Raw genomic sequence first — 17,151 nt, forward strand, 5'->3', positions numbered from 1 at the left:
ATAAGTCATTTTATATGATTCATGGATCAACCACAATAACATTGAAAATAAAAGGACCTTCAATGAAACCGAAAAAATTTAGGGACTAAACCACACACGCCATTTATGAAATTAGGGACTAAACTTCACATTCATGGTATTTTAAGTCATCATTATGATTAAAAAAGATGGTCAAATAAATAATTTTTTAAAAATAATTAGTCATAACAATAACTACCACTAAATTAATATTTTTGTTTATATTTATTCATATACAAAATGTGTATTTGAATGTGTTAAACCTTTTTGTATGATAAAACCAATTCTTTTGAAGATTACTTCTATAGATCTAAAGAATATAACATTATTATGCATGATCCGTTGTAGTCTATTCAGAAGCTTTACCGCGTCCGGTGCGAGGAAACGAAATATATCAAACGCAAAAGGTATGAACACTGTTGATTTTCCAAGCACGGTTTCTCATGTTTTTTAATTTTACATGTACACCTTTTAAAGCAGCATGTCTTGCCTTATAACCCCCAACCCTTAAGCTCACGAGAGGGCATACCCATGTAAGATCCACACAAACATTTTTCCTTCCATTCCATCCAAAAACCAAAACATCAACCGGTTTAGGGGTTAATCTTCTTTCTGTTGGGTCGGTCAAGAAATTAACATGTCAAACAAAACATCCTAACCATATTACGGCGGAAACCCGGAAACCCCGACACTTAATGTAAAAATTATTATTTCATACTCAATGTAATTATCATATTTATATTTAACAACATAAATTTGTCAAAAAAAAAATTATACGTTGTACAATGTAAAGAATATTCATCGAGATCCTATCATATTCACATGTTTGGTAGAAAAAAGTTGCGATTCTAATTGAAGTAAAGAAACTAATACGAAAAACTCTTAAATAGAGCGTACGTAAGAAACATATATTAAAAGGAAATACAGTTGGATAGTAGAGTTTCTTTATTGTGAACGTTTGATACTACCATTCTGGTAAGAAACATACATTAAAAGGAAATACATTTGGATAATACGGAAAGAAAAATACAGTAAAACAAAATCAGAGTCTCTTTATGGTGAACATTTGATACTACCATTCTGGTAAGTACAATTTAGATTTGGTTTACAAGTCTGTTGGCACTGAGCGAAGTTACCTGAGCTTGCTACAAATGTGTAAACACAGTATGCACCACAAGTCACATGTCCAGGCAACTCACGTGGGCGAGAACACTTGAATTGACTCAAACATTTACCTGTTACGGTGTTATAAGCTTTTCCAGTCTTCACCCCTATCTTGAAAACCTTCTTTGGACCCGTATTTGCCCCTCCAAACAGCTGTTTTATCTTGTTCACCAGTCCTTTGGCCACATCACCTAATCCATCTACACCAACCAATTCACCATCTTCTACCCTGTACAAATACTTGTTGAATTATATATATATATATATATATATATATATATATATATATATATATATATATATATATATATATATATATATATATATATATATATATATATATTGAAAACTTAAATATTGGTAAGAATATATATCATGTTGTAAAAAAAAAAAGGTGAAACAGAAACTTCGTTGATGCCAACATAATATGCGGGTTATTGGGTTAAGATTTATAATAAACATATTAAGTTATATATTAAACTCTAAATAACATAATGATAACTGATATATTAGTAAGTTAAAAAGAAGAAAAGGTTGCATACCGATCTTGAGGGAGGCGACTTGCATACGACGAACAGATAAGAAAAGTGATTACTAGGAGAAATATCACTGATTTCTTGTTGAAGAACTCCATTTTTGTGAGTGGAGTAGTACATGATGCCATTATCATTTATAGACAGAGTATTTTACATATTGGTCCTTCATTTTTCCAATGTTCATAATAAATACTTTGATATCCTATATAAATTCGAATATATAAAAATTTTGTATATATGACTCAAAAAAGATTTCATTTTTAAGTTAAGCAGATTGAAAATCAGTAAAAAAAATTATTCAAAATTTTACTTACTACTATAACATGTGGATTTGAGGTATGAGTGACTATTATGTTTTTTTCTCTTTAACCGTTTCAGTTATTCAGATTCCGATTAATCAGCCTAACTGCCTAAGACATTTTTTTAAGACAAAACTGTAATTTTGGTCCATATGGTTAGCAAAAGTATGGGGATGGAGTCCAAAAATTTTCCAACTTGCACCACATATTCAAAATCAGAAATTTTCTATGGTTTTAGTCCCTTAAAAAGTTAAAAGGACTATTTTGCCCTTTTAATTTTTTTTTTTATTTTTTGTATTTGTTTTAACACCAGTTTAATTTAAAAATAATACAAAAAACAAGAATTGGCCCACCCTATCCTCACCCACGGTATCCCTACACCCTCCCACCTCTCTCTCTCTCTCTCTCTCTCTCTCTCTCTCTCTCTCTCTCTCTCTCTCTCTCTCTCTCTCTCTCTCTCTCTCTCTCTTCTTCATCTTCTTCTTCCTTACTGCTATATTTCACATCCTTCTCATAGTTTTTTTTTTGTAACCAAGCCATACTAGTTACAAAGAAAAGATCAAACACACCTATGTTGATGTATGCTTGGCTAATGGGTTTTTTCAATTTGAAGTCTGATGAGAAGAACCCAATAATGAATTTGGATAATTGATCTTGTCTTGCACTTAAAGTGAAGAAGAAGAAAATGGAGGTAAGGTTGGATAATAGATTTTCTAGTTTCTTCATCCATTTTTTCAAGTTTGTGTTGAACAAATTGGAGCCCTAATAATATGTCAAGGATGAACAAAGGGACTTGAATCAAAATGCATCGATCCTAATATTGCATAAATTGTATCGCATCGGGAATAACCGAGGTTCGAGAACCCTTCTGTGGCTGTGAGGTTTCTTTGATTTGAGGAACATAGGATGAATCTGGGATGAAAGCAAGAACACGATCATAGGATGAATTCCCTCCCCTCTGTGTTCTTTTCACTTTATTACTCCCATCCATTCTTTCTGGTAGCAACTTATCCACTCCACCGGATGGATAAATCTCAATTCAGAGAACATGTATAAGAATGTTAAATTTTCTTTTCTTTTAGCAAGAAGAGAAAATCTTTATTGCCTCAACAATTTGTTTAATGAATGAAAACTCATCAAGAAATGCAACTCGTTTGATTTTGTAGAAGATCGTGAAGCATGTCTAAACACCAGGAAGAGCTTAAAGAATATGAAGAAAGGTCTCAAAGGTGAAGATTCTAGTTCAAGAGGTGATGCAGAATACTCTGTTAGTCATCATCATTCATCAAGACCCAAAACAACCAATTTTTGAAAGAAACAAGAAAAATGTTTACAGGTGGAGCTCGACACATGGACCTCACAGCAGGTGGGAGGCTTTTTGGCGAGCAAGGGTGGTTTTACTGTGCAGTAAAGGTGAATCTATGGTGGAGATGGTGAAATTTGGTGGTTCTGGGTTTTCTTGGGAATGTGTGTGTATGTGATATATATATATATATATATATATATATATATATATATATATATATATATATATATATATATATATATATATATATATATATATATATATATATATATATATATACTAGGTTAAACCCGTGGAACCCACGGCTGATAATTTTAAATAGAATTAAAAGATTGATTATATAATAAAGTAATATATCATTAATTTAAAAAAACTTATCAATTGTAATATAATATTTTTTTAATAACTTTGTAATTTGTAAATATTTATTTACACATGTAAATCCATCTATTTTACAAAAATCATGAGTTTATATAATGCAACATAATATAAATCAGAAGACAAACGCGTGGTTGAGAAAAAAAACACTATTCATAATATGAAGTCATAATGACTAATCAGATATTTATAAAAAATGTATTAGTTTACAAAGAGAGAAGTTTTTTTAGTAAATTTATAATATTTTTTAATAATAAATGTATACGCTTATTTTTTATTTAGCTTTAAAAAAAGTTATAATTTTGGGTTAAATTATATTCATTTATATGAGTTATTTAGGCATTTAAATCTCACAACTCAAAATTGTTAATGCAAAATTCTATATCTTTATGGTAAAAATCTGATACTGCCAAAATTTAGATAATTCGATACAAATCTGATTTATAAATTATGATACTACCAAAATTTAGATATTTGGGCATTTAAATCTCACAACTCTTAAAAACTGAATTATAAATTCTGATACTATCAGAATTAGTTAATTTGGTACAAATCTGATTTTAATTTAGTTTCATCTGAGTGCAATACGTATATAGGTGCTCCAGGTATCTGTTTTGTAGAATCATTTCTACTCCTTGCATGATTTCTCATCTAAGATGAGACTATATATTTATTCTTCTGCAAAATAAAATGAATACTCTAAGAATAAAGAAGTATTTATGATTATCTTTTTTTAAATAACAAAAAGGATAATCATAAATCATAAATTTCCTGCACGGTATACAAAGGTTAATAAAATAAATATTATGAAAATTGTAATCTTATACTGTTAAAATATTTTCATGCTATGATTTATTTAGTGACTAACAATTTTCCCCATAACTACCAAATTTTAGTAAAACCAATAGAATACTTTTAAAAGAAATATGAGGATTCAAGGGTGACTTGATCCATTGGTTTAAATTGCTCTGCTTGCAGCTTCTTCATTTCAGAAGCAAATACAGCCTCTATCGGAATAGTAGAATCTACGCAGTTTGCCTATTGAATTTTTAAAAGCAATTAAATATAAAATTTATGAAAGACTGAATAAACCAAATAAAGATTCAACATATGAATGAGTATAAGGATCAAGAATTGACCTTGATTGATAACAAAATAGCCTCCAGATTTCAGGAAATAGGACGCATTGAGTTCTAAAATTCTAACCTGAAAAAGGAATATAAAATAATCAAGTAAAATTTTGACAAATTAAAGATACCCATGTAACCATTTTAGAAAACAATAAAAAAAATAATGAACATTAAATTGAATCAATTGTCAAAAGTGGCATCAGAAACTCGGTTTTTGCATCATACAAGATGCCCCGAAGGGGAATCCGAGTAGCTCATTATATGACATACAAACCAGAGTACCAGACGGAAGAATAAGACCAGAAAAGTCAACTATAATAGAAATAGTTGTGATGATTATAAATAATGATGTCTAAAACAATGAAAAAAGTTATTTAAAAAAACTCAAAACAAACCAAGCCCAATAAGTAATGGAAGTCTTTCAAGGGTCTTAACCTTACAACTAAGTGTTGAAAAACTCAAAACAAACCAAGCGAAAAACTGTGATGCGGGCAAGAACAGAGGTTCCAAGCTCACACCCTTTTCCCATTGTGCAGATTTTGTAATTAAACAAACACCATCATAACATAAAACTACAGCCTGTAGAAGGAGAACATAAAAAGCAACAACAAACTGATGCTTTATAAACTTTACCGATTTCAACATTGAGAAATTGAGTTTCTACTGCAGAAACCCTACTCCCAACTTCATCAGCTTCATCCTTGTAACTCTATTTTGCCAAGTATAAACCACAATCTTCCTTACCAATACAATCAGAAGAGATAAAACCACCAACGCCAAATTGAACACGGTTGCACTGTTCTCCAAGACCTTCAAATCCTTGTCAAAACCCATGAGTTTCGTAGGAACCATCAATTGGAATCAAAACGATGATATAGTGAGTAGTTTAATAGTGAGATAGCTCAAATTCTGGCAAGAGCATTTTACCATGTGGCACTGATTCTTACATATGGGGGGTTTGTAAAGAAAGAGACCAAAGCAATAGCAGGAAATTAGCAAATGAAGACAAACAACACCTTCATCCTCTATGAACAACAAAACCTTCAAATCTCTCTCACTCTCTCCTCTCAGCTTGTTTTGTATTATTCTCCTCTGCATGATTATCTCTATATAGACAGACAAACACAAACAAACACAAGAAAGAGGAAGAGAGAGAATTCTGAATTTAAAAGATTAAAATTGATCAAAACCCTAACAGAAAATTACAAAAAATCGACTTTCTGGGCTTTCCTATTGTCAAATACAAAAGAGAGTGTGTTTATACTTTATAATGAAAGCAACTCACACTCTCATCTCACTCCAGACCAGACCTCATATGGAGCCGGCACTGGAGCAATTAATAGAGAGATACAATACAGGGATCGATTGTGATTTGACGACTGGTGTTGAGTGAAGATATCAAAGAAGTGGGAATATAGTAATAGGATCAAGTGGGTTGTAGAATCGAAATGTGAATTGAAGTTCTACTAAAAATGAGAATACTACCGACGTATATAAATTGAGTCCAATGGGGGATATTGCGAATCATAATCAACAACTTTTACATTTTTAGGGCATAAAGAAAGAAAGGGAAGAAAGATAAAAGAAAGTGAGATTATATGTAGAATAACCCAAATGATTGCTTATAATTGATATATACCTGAAGAAAAAGAATTCAACCGACGACTATGAAGCACCATATCTGACATAGTGCAAGTATTTTGAAGCACAACCCCATACAGATATACATCCCCTTTGCAGATGTTGGATCACTAGAAAACCATTGGTACCCACTGCAAAAACAAAAAAAAATCGCACCTGTTAAATCTCTCGGGTATGGGAGCGACGACGGCAATACGATTGCCGACTGAATGGGGTCTCTAGTTTGTAATCAATTAAGATATTGATTCGCGGCTCTGCTCAATTTCTAACAACAAAATTAGGGTTAAAATAAATGGGTATATAACTATAATCGTATAAATAAAGAAATTGATAAATAATTTTGGAAACGACTATCTTCAACAATCTCCGTGATCTGGGTGCTGATTTAGTGCATAAAAGTTGGAAACTCTTAATTGTTTCCAATGAAGAGCGAGAATGAAGCGGATGGGGTACTAAGAGGCACAAAGGGCATTATCGGAACTTCATTTGGAAACTTTGTGTAACAACTCAAATTTTTCAAACAAATTTTTCATTTTTAAAACATAATTATCCCCATTAAAAACAAGACATAAACAGTTTAATTATTCGGTCAATACAATTATTCAGACTCCCAAGATCATAAAACATTCTTCAGTGTGTATCGATCATGTCGGCGCCTTCCCACGGTCCTCGCTAGTACCTGAAATACATACATACACAACAACTGTAAGCATAAATGCTTAGTGAGTTCCCCAATATACACTTACACACATACGCCTTTCCAGGCCCTGACCTTTCGGTCCTCAATACAATGCCTTCCGGCCCATAACATAATCGCCTTCCGGCCCACATATCATACATAACACATATAACAATTAACTTACCACATATAGCATACATATCACATAACATATCCAACCTTCCGGTCACACAGTCAAACCCTTCCGGGTACAGTATAGTGAGAAGACTCACCTCGTAAGTGCTGAAAGCTAGCAACTCCTGAAATCACTCGCGCACAAACCAACGAGCTACAACCCTCCTATAACATTACATAACTCATTAACACTCATATCATCTAAGTGTGACTATCCCTAAGAAGTCAGACTTAGGTCAACTCTAGTCAACGGTCAACGGTCAACTCGACTGGACTCGGCGAGTACCATGGCGACTCGGCGAGTCTAGTCGTCCTCACAAATTCCTGAATATTCCCTTTCTACTCGTCGAGTATTCCTCTTGACTCGACGAGGTCCTCGTGGAAGAATCGCGGGGCCACCCCGACTCCACTCGCCGAGTCTGATGAACAACTCGGCGAGTCCCAGCAAATCTTCAAGCTACTCGCCGAGTCTGAAGAACAACTCGGCGAGTCCATGCCATGCGGACGAGTAACTTCTTCCTGAGATAGGTCTCGTCCCGAAGTACACATGCATGGGACCTTCTGGACCTCTAAAGGTCCTAATACAAGACTATAGTCGTGGGGGTAACAAGGCATTACTTCATCAAATCACTAAATGGGTTCTATAAACCCTAATTTCATAAATACATCAAAATAACAGGTTTGGTCCGAGTATTACCTGAAAACGCACTCTCTGTGTCCCCCAAATCTCAGGACTCAATCCTCCTTGATATTCCTTTAGCCAAATCCCTCTTCTTCTTGCCTAACCAATTCTTCCAAGTTCCAAAGCTTTCTCCCTTGCTCTAGGCGTCCACAGCGATTAGGGTTCCTCTCAATTGACCAAAAGACTGAAAATGACGGCCTAAGAGGCGTTAAATACGATCCAAACTGAACGGTTAGGGTTTCTGCTGAACAGCGTCGACTCGCCGAGTCCATATCTGGACTCGTCGAGTCCAGTCGCGGACCCGCGACCAAGTCCGCGATCCTACTCGGCGAGTCTAGGCTCCAACTCGCCGAGTCCCCTCTTAAATCACCCCAAAAACATAATTTTAATAATACCTGAGATTCCGGGCTGTTACAATTCTCCCCCACTTGGATTAGACTTCGCCCTCGAAGTCTCATTCTGCAAATAGTTCCGGATGCTGCTCCCGCATTTCGCGCTCCGGTTCCCAAGTCATTTCTGATCCCTTACGGTGTTGCCATTGAACCAACACCAGAGGTACTTCCTTGTTCCTCAGAACCTTGATCTTCCGATCCCTGATAGCCACTGGTCTCTCCGCGTAATTCAGGCTCGCATCCACCTGAATATCCTCCAATGGAACCACTGCCGACTCATCGGCTATGCACTTCCTCAACTGCGACACATGAAAAGTGTCATGGATCTGACCCAACTCCGCTGGCAACTCCAACCGGTAGGCTACCCGACCTATCCTTGCAATCACACGAAATGGCCCAATATACCGGGGCCCCAACTTGCCTCTCTTCCTGAACCGAATCACTCCTTTCCAAGGAGAGACCTTCAGGAGAACGAAGTCGCCGACCTGAAATTCAAGCTCGGATCGGCGCCTGTCTGCATAACTCTTCTGTCGGCTCTGGGCAGTCAATAACCTTTGTCTCACTCGCTGAATCTGCTCTGTCGTCTGGAGCACGATCTCCGTGCTGCCCATCACTCTCTGTCCCACCTCTCCCCAGCAAATGGGGGTCCGACACCTCCTACCATACAACAGCTCGAAAGGTGGCATACCAATGCTCGAATGATGGCTGTTGTTGTAGGAGAACTCTGCCAATGGTAAGTACGCATCCCAACTACCCCCGAAGTCTAACACACACGCTCAGAGCATGTCTTCCAGCGTCTGAATTGTCCGTTCGCTCTGACCGTCTGTCTGGGGATGGTATGCGGTACTAAAATGCAATTTAGTACCCAGCTCCTCATGGAATTTCTTCCAGAATCTGGAAGTAAAGCGCACATCACGGTCTGACACAATCGAGATCGGCACCCCGTGCCGAGACACCACCTCTCTCACGTATATCTCCGCCAATTTCTCCGCCGAAGAACTCTCACTGATGGCAAGGAAGTGTGCACTCTTTGTCAACCTATCCACGATCACTCAAATTGCGTCTACTCCCCTAGCAGTCCTTGGCAATTTGGTGATAAAATCCATAGTGATCTGTTCCCACTTCCACTCGGGGATCTCCAATGGCTGTAACTTGCCATGCGGTCTCTGGTGCTCAGCCTTAACCCTACGGCAGGTCAAGCACCTCTCAACGAACCATGCCATGTCCCTCTTCATACAGGGCCACCAATATTCCTTCCTTAGATCCAAATACATCTTTGTAGCACCGGGATGGATCGAGAATTTCGATTTATGAGCCTCTTCCATCAACGTAATACGCGTACCGCCCACGAACGGCACCCAAATCCGACTCCGAAACGTCATAAGGCCTCGACCATCCTTGACAAACTCTGAGATTAACCCCACAACCCGCTCTTTCTTCTGCATTTCTGGTCGCACAGCCTCAGCCTGTGCCCTACGAATATCGTCCAATACAGGAGTCATCACGGTCAGTCTCAAGCACACATCTCGCAATGGAGTGCTCTCCGCCCTGCGGCTCAATGCATCGGCTACCACATTAGCCTTGCCTGGGTGGTACAGGATCTCACAATCATAATCCTTGACCACATCCAACCACCTCCTCTGACGCATATTTAGGTTGGGTTGATCCATCAAATACTTCAAACTCTTATGGTCCGTGTATATCGTACATCGAACCCCATACAAGTAGTGGCGCCAAATCTTGAGAGCGAACACTACTGCCCCCAGCTCTAAATCATGCGTGGGATATCTCGCCTCATGAGGCTTCAGCTGCCTCGATGCATAAGCTATCACATGACCCCTCTGCATCAACACTGCACCCAATCCCGAAATCGATGCGTCGCAATATACCACGAAATCTTCCATCCCTTCTGGGAGAGCTAATACCGGGGCTTCGCACAATCTCTGGCGAAGTGTCTCAAAGGAGGTCTGCTGCTCGGGCCCCCATGAGAACGTAACACCCTTCCGGGTCAATCTGGTGAGTGGCACTGCGATCTTGGAGAAATCCTTGATAAATCTCCGATAATACCCTGCCAACCCAAGGAAACTTCTGATCTCAGAGGGTGACTTCGGCACCTCCCAACTCATCACCGCCTCAACCTTGGCCGGGTCGACCAATATCCCTTTCTGATTAACCACATGTCCTAGAAACTGGACCTCCCGCAACCAGAACTCACATTTGGAGAACTTTGCATAAAGCTTCTCCGACCTCAATACCTCAAGGACCTCCCTCAAATGCTCCTCATGCTGCTCTCTCGATCTCGAATACACCAGAATGTCGTCGATAAATACGATCACTGACCGATCCAACATCGGCCTGCATACCCTGTTCATGAGATCCATGAACACAGCCGGGGCATTGGTGAGTCCAAAAGGCATCACCACAAACTCATAATGCCCATATCGCGTCCTAAACGCTGTCTTCTGGACATCTTCATCCCGTACTCTCACCTGATGGTAACCCGACCTCAGATCGATCTTGGAAAACCAAGATGCTCCCTGCAACTGATCGAATAAATCATCGATCCTCGGCAACGGGTAACGGTTCTTGACCGTTAGCTTGTTCAACTCCCGGTAATCAATGCACATCCGGTGTGAACCATCCTTCTTCTTGACGAACAAAATAGGTGCTCCCCATGGCGAGCTGCGCGGCCGAATGAATCCCTTTCCCAGCAACTCCTGGAGTTGCGAAGACAACTCTTGCATCTCTGGAGGTGCAAGACGATAGGGCACTTTAGCAATAGGCGCTGCCCCCGGCACCAGATCGATATTAAACTCCACTTGCCTCACAGGCGGTACTCCCGGCAACTCCTCGGGAAAGACATCTGAAAATTCGCGCACCACCGGAACTTCCTCAACTGACTTCGGTTTCTCGGAAACCTCCCGCGTATCCATCACATACGCCACAAAACCTTTACAGCCCTGCCGTAGACACTGCCTCGCCCTAGCGGCCGAACAAAAAGCTGATCCCGAACGGGTACCCTCGCCGTACACCGAAAGAACTCCCCCTCTAGGGTCTCGTATAGTCACCAACTGACGCTCACAGTCGATGACAGCGCCGAACCGGCTCAGCCAGTCCATGCCCACGATGACACAGACATCCCCCATCGCGATAGGAATCAGATCAATTGGGAATCCAATCCCGAAAATCTCTAGTACACATCCCCGAAGAACCTCCGTAGCGCAAATCACCTTCTCGTCAGCTATAGAGACTCTCAAAGGTCGACTCAACGACTCACGACTAACGCCAATATGCTGACTAAAGGCCAAGGACACAAAGGACCTACTCGCACCCGAGTCAAATAACACTAAGGCAGGCACAGAGTTCACAAGGAAAGTACCTACGCGCATAATAACATAAGCATAACATATGACATTAAAATAAATACATGAATTACAACATACCTGCCACAACATCGGGCGCGGCGCGGACCTCCTCCGCAGTCAGCTGAAAGGCTCTCCCACGAGCCCTCGGGGCCTCGACCTTCACCGGTCGAGTCTCAGTAGTCCTGGCAACAGGTGCAGATCCCTGACGAAGCTGAGGGCACTCGGCCTTCCGATGGCCGGTCTGGTTGCAATGAAAGCAAACCATAAATCCCTTGGGCCACTCCCTAGCAATGTGTCCCTCCTTGCCACACTTGTAGCAAGCACCGGCTCGACACGCCCCATCATGACCCTTACCGCACTTTACGCAAGTGCGGTTCTTCGAACCTCCCGTCCTCGAATCGGCGGACTTGATCCGCTTGGCTGCCGGCTGAGACTGAGCCGGTCGCCGGTCTGCCTGCTGAGACTCGGCCTCCTCCCTGGCCTGAGTCTCTAACTCGATCTCACGCTTCCTGGCATTCGCCTGAAGCTCAGTAAAAGTATGGTAAGTGGAGTTTGACACAAACTCCCGGATCTCCCTCCTCAGAACACCCAAGTACCGACTCATCCGAGCCTGCTCTGTGGCCACTAGCTCGGGGCAAAACATCGCCCTCTCGTGGAACTTCCGCGTGATCGCCGCCACCGAATCAGTACCCTGCTTGAGGGTTAAGAACTCCTGAACCAATCGTTCCCGCTCCACCGGGGGAACGTACTCATCCCTGAACATGGTAGTGAACCCCTCCCATGTCACTGCCGCAGTCTCTGCTAAAGTGAAGTTCGCCGTCACGAACTTCCACCAGTCCTTGGCTCCCAGACGGAGCTGGTTCAAAGCGAACCGTACCCTCAGGTGCTCCGGGCATGAACAAGTGTAGAAGCACCCCTCTATATCTGCGATCCACCTCATCGCAGCAATCGGATCCTGCGTCCCATCGAACTCTGGTGGCTTCGTGTTGCTGAACTCTCGGAACAACAATGAATCACCCCCCTGTGGCCTAGCAGCGGCCACAGCTGCGGTAGCTGCAGCGGTTGCAGCCTCAGTCAATGCGGCGTACCGCTCGTCGAACGTCTCCATCAGAGTGGTCTTGATGGACCCAAACATCTCCGGGATCTCAGCCCGGATCGCCGCCGCCACCTCCTCGTGGATCATCTGACGAATATCCTCGTCACTCACACCGCTCGTACTTGCCCCGTGCCGCGGTCTAACCATGATATCTCTGAAATACAACATAAAACTATCAGAGATTCTACCGAGTATAATCGTACTCGACACGCAACCCTACTCAGTCCCAGATATCCAGGGATTTTTTTACTTGGGCCTCCCACTGACCCGGTGTCCTCGGTAGTACGGGCCCAATACTACCGACCATACCGCATCAATGTTCATCCCAAGTCCTCCTCCCCAAACTCCAGATAGTGAGTACTCTACTTCTGATACGCTCTATCTACCCGCATACTAGCAAAGCATCTCATATAGGCAACTTCCCTAGACTAAGGCATCACAGATCAGGCCACTCTAGTCCTATCATGAATACCTAGTCTTCTAGCATGCATAACAATTCACATCATATAATATTGTAAGGTATTTTGGGGATCTTTACCGTTCGGGCGCTGACTGATCGTACACACTGCTTCTTTCTTGCTTACCACAAAACCATTTACAAAAGTTTATGCCTTTATTTGAAAAGTTTCCTCAAATCCTCGGTTTGAGTCCAGTTACCCCCGAAGGTGCACCCGAATCCCTCAAACCAAGGCTCTGATACCAATTGTAACAACTCAAATTTTTCAAACAAATTTTTCATTTTTAAAACATAATTATCCCCATTAAAAACAAGACATAAACAGTTTAATTATTCGGTCAATACAATTATTCAGACTCCCAAGATCATAAAACATTCTTCAGTGTGTATCGATCATGCCGGCGCCTTCCCACGGTCCTCGCTAGTACCTGAAATACATACATACACAACAACTGTAAGCATAAATGCTTAGTGAGTTCCCCAATATACACTTACACACATACGCCTTTCCAGGCCCTGACCTTTCGGTCCTCAATACAATGCCTTCCGGCCCATAACATAATCGCCTTCCGGCCCACATATCATACATAACACATATAACAATTAACTTACCACATATAGCATACATATCACATAACATATCCAACCTTCCGGTCACACAGTCAAACCCTTCCGGGTACAGTATAGTGAGAAGACTCACCTCGTAAGTGCTGAAAGCTAGCAACTCCTGAAATCACTCGCGCACAAACCAACGAGCTACAACCCTCCTATAACATTACATAACTCATTAACACTCATATCATCTAAGTGTGACTATCCCTAAGAAGTCAGACTTAGGTCAACTCTGGTCAACGGTCAACGGTCAACTCGACTGGACTCGGCGAGTACCATGGCGACTCGGCGAGTCTAGTCGTCCTCACAAATTCCTGAATATTCCCTTTCTACTCGTCGAGTATTCCTCTTGACTCGACGAGGTCCTCGTGGAAGAATCGCGGGGCCACCCCGACTCCACTCGCCGAGTCTGATGAACAACTCGGCGAGTCCCAGCAAATCTTCAAGCTACTCGCCGAGTCTGAAGAACAACTCGGCGAGTCCATGCCATGCGGACGAGTAACTGCTTCCTGAGATAGGTCTCGTCCCGAAGTACACATGCATGGGACCTTCTGGACCTCTAAAGGTCCTAATACAAGACTATAGTCGTGGGGGTAACAAGGCATTACTTCATCAAATCACTAAATGGGTTCTATAAACCCTAATTTCATAAATACATCAAAATAACAGGTTTGGTCCGAGTATTACCTGAAAACGTACTCTCTGTGTCCCCCAAATCTCAGGACTCAATCCTCCTTGATATTCCTTTAGCCAAATCCCTCTTCTTCTTGCCTAACCAATTCTTCCAAGTTCCAAAGCTTTCTCCCTTGCTCTAGGCGTCCACAGCGATTAGGGTTCCTCTCAATTGACCAAAAGACTGAAAATGACGGCCTAAGAGGCGTTAAATACGATCCAAACTGAACGGTTAGGGTTTCTGCTGAATAGCGTCGACTCGCCGAGTCCATATCTGGACTCGTCGAGTCCAGTCGCGGACCCGCGACCAAGTCCGCGATCCTACTCGGCGAGTCTAGGCTCCAACTCGCCGAGTCCCCTCTTAAATCACCCCAAAAACATAATTTTAATAATACCTGAGATTCCGGGCTGTTACACTTTGAGCGGGAAAAATAGCTTGGGAGGGGCTTAACGACTGCCATGTGGCATAATTGTACTGTTTTATTATAATAGAGGATATATATATATATATATATATATATATATATATATATATATATATATATATATATATATATAGGGAGAGAGAGAAAAGAAAAGGGGGAAGAGGGAAGAGGGTAATCGGGTAGTGGGGTTGGGAGGTTTGTTGTTTCTTTTTTATTTTTAACTTATAAAAATGGTAAAAGAAATAAAAAATGTAAAAAACAAATTAAAAGAGTATAATAGTCTTTTTATGTTTGATAGGGACCATAACCATAAAAAAAAATCTTATTTTGGACTAATGGTGCAAGTTGAAAAGATTTTTGACTCCATCTATATTTTTTGACAAACCACATTGACTAAATTTGAAATTTTGTCTTTTTTTAAATTTTCTTAGTTTTGGAGTACGTGTAAATTTTATTTTGTGATTTTATAATTGTTTATATTATCTTTTTTAATACTCATAAATTACATTTGTTAAGCAAGTTGTCCGGTTCACGGACAAAACTTACACATACATATACACACACACACACACACATATATATATATATATATATATATATATATATATATAAAGATTATTTACAAAACAAAAAAACCCTAAAAATCATAAAAGTGCATAAAAAATAGTTAGAGATTACAAAAAAAAATTTTGAAATTTTTTTTATAAAAAAATCGCAGGTTTATTAATAGACTTGCTAAAAAAAATTCAAAATTTCAAAAAAAAAAAAATAAGCGAATTTATTTAAAAACATTCGATTTTTTCATTAAAAAAATTCAAGAAAAAGTTTTTTAATCTCTAAGTATTTTTTATGCATTTTTATGATTTTTAAGGTTTTTTGTTTTCTATAGAACCTAAACCTATATATATATATATATATATATATATATATATATATATATATATATATATATATATATATATATATATATATATTGGTTATAATGCACTACAAGAAATATTGGCATTACCGGCGACACCTTTAGCGGCGACAGATAATTGACGCGTTACATGTCGCCGCTATTGCCCCATGTCGCCGCTAAAGGTGTCGATGGTAATTCTCACAAACGGCGATCCGTGTCAAATTACCCCCAACCATCCGATTTGTTTTCAATTCAATGGTTGTAGAAAACGCGCTGACTTTTCCCTCCAAGGTGTCGCCGCTATTGCCCTATTGTCGCCGCTAATACACTTGCGTTGCCGCTATTGTCTGTCATCGCTAATACCCGTACAGATAACCCCTTTCCAGTTCCCTTTTCTGCGACATTTTCTCCTGTTTTTTTTTCTTCTCTCGCTCGTTTCTTGGTTGTTGCTTCTCATTTTGATCGATTCACCAGTCGACTAAATGGAGGAAGAAGATTTAAGTCGGTGCTAGCCCCTCCTGCCGCCACAAGACGGCCACACCTTTTCCCAAAACTGGGGACCCTTGAGCTTAATTCGGGAAATTGCCCACATTGAAGGTCAAATCCCTCTTATTTCCTATTATTTTTCTGTTTTGGATGATAAATTGGTGCTATATGTCGGAAATTGCCTCTTGAATTGTTCTTATATCACCGATAAACACAAGACCATTCGTATTTTTTTCTTGCTTCTTATCAGTGCATGAATATATCAATTGATGATATATGTCGGAAATTGCCTCTTGAATTGTTATTAGATCACCGATAAACACAAGACCATTCATTTTATTTTCTTGCTTCTCTGCGCATGAACGATCGATGAGGAGGAACCAGGAGGTATCAAACCTCCTTATTTAACCAAACTCCATTACAATATATATATATATATATATATATATATATATATATATATATGATCAGCCCCTCAACTTCTGATTTGTACGGTTTTGGTCCCTTGCTCTAAAAAATAATTAAACATCTAGTCTTAAACAAAGAAACTTCAATTAAAATCTTCAAAGTTTGCCCTATTATGGAAAAATCCTTTTAATTGAATCCAAAGTTTTAATGTAAAATTTCATAAGTTTATTTATATTTTTTTTATAATATTGATTTATTTTAGATTAAGTAAGCCTTAGAATAATTAATTTTCTAGAAATTATTAATTATATTTTTTTACTTAAATAAATT

General features: G+C 39.7%; 2 protein-coding genes, 1 long non-coding RNA gene and 1 other non-coding gene across 4 annotated transcripts; 1 reads left to right on the forward strand and 3 right to left on the reverse strand.

Annotated features, from left to right (window-relative positions):
- Window positions 1-945: 945 nt before the first annotated feature.
- Window positions 946-1,883, reverse strand: LOC111883965 (uncharacterized). The gene is made up of 2 exons (XM_023880291.3): window positions 1,725-1,883; window positions 946-1,411 (listed from the first exon to the last, which is right to left on the reverse strand). The coding sequence occupies exons 1-2, from the start codon at window positions 1,850-1,852 to the stop codon at window positions 1,072-1,074; spliced, it is 468 nt and encodes a 155-aa protein (XP_023736059.1). The 5' UTR covers window positions 1,853-1,883; the 3' UTR covers window positions 946-1,071.
- A 440-nt stretch (window positions 1,884-2,323) lies between these two features.
- LOC122195848 (uncharacterized) lies at window positions 2,324-3,759 on the forward strand. The gene is made up of 2 exons (XR_006186787.2): window positions 2,324-2,708; window positions 3,184-3,759. It is a non-coding gene; the product is annotated as an uncharacterized LOC122195848 (long non-coding RNA).
- Window positions 3,760-4,616: 857 nt separating this feature from the next.
- On the reverse strand, window positions 4,617-5,360 carry LOC111883958 (uncharacterized). The gene is made up of 4 exons (XM_023880284.1): window positions 5,301-5,360; window positions 5,106-5,183; window positions 4,794-4,907; window positions 4,617-4,739 (listed from the first exon to the last, which is right to left on the reverse strand). Exons 1-4 carry the CDS (start codon window positions 5,358-5,360, stop codon window positions 4,617-4,619), a joined length of 375 nt encoding a protein of 124 aa, XP_023736052.1.
- Window positions 5,027-5,098, reverse strand: LOC111883981 (small nucleolar RNA snoR60). Its single transcript, XR_002847570.1, has one exon. It is a non-coding gene; the product is annotated as a small nucleolar RNA snoR60 (small nucleolar RNA).
- Window positions 5,361-17,151: the final 11,791 nt, after the last annotated feature.

Source organism: Lactuca sativa, chromosome 9, assembly GCF_002870075.4.
Source record: "Lactuca sativa cultivar Salinas chromosome 9, Lsat_Salinas_v11, whole genome shotgun sequence".
Taxonomy (NCBI): domain Eukaryota; kingdom Viridiplantae; phylum Streptophyta; class Magnoliopsida; order Asterales; family Asteraceae; genus Lactuca; species Lactuca sativa.

Coding starts and splice junctions, on each gene's coding strand:
- LOC111883965 (XM_023880291.3), bottom strand. CDS start 1,852: ATGATAATGGCATCATGTACTACTCCACTCACAAAAATGGAGTTCTTC. Junction 1,412..1,724: donor AGTCGCCTCCCTCAAGATCG/GTATGCAACCTT, acceptor GTATTTGTACAG/GGTAGAAGATGGTGAATTGG.
- LOC111883958 (XM_023880284.1), bottom strand. CDS start 5,360: ATGGGAAAAGGGTGTGAGCTTGGAACCTCTGTTCTTGCCCGCATCACA. Junction 5,184..5,300: donor GCATCACAGTTTTTCGCTTG/GTTTGTTTTGAG, acceptor TCATTGTTTTAG/ACATCATTATTTATAATCAT. Junction 4,908..5,105: donor TTCTTCCGTCTGGTACTCTG/GTTTGTATGTCA, acceptor TTCCTTTTTCAG/GTTAGAATTTTAGAACTCAA.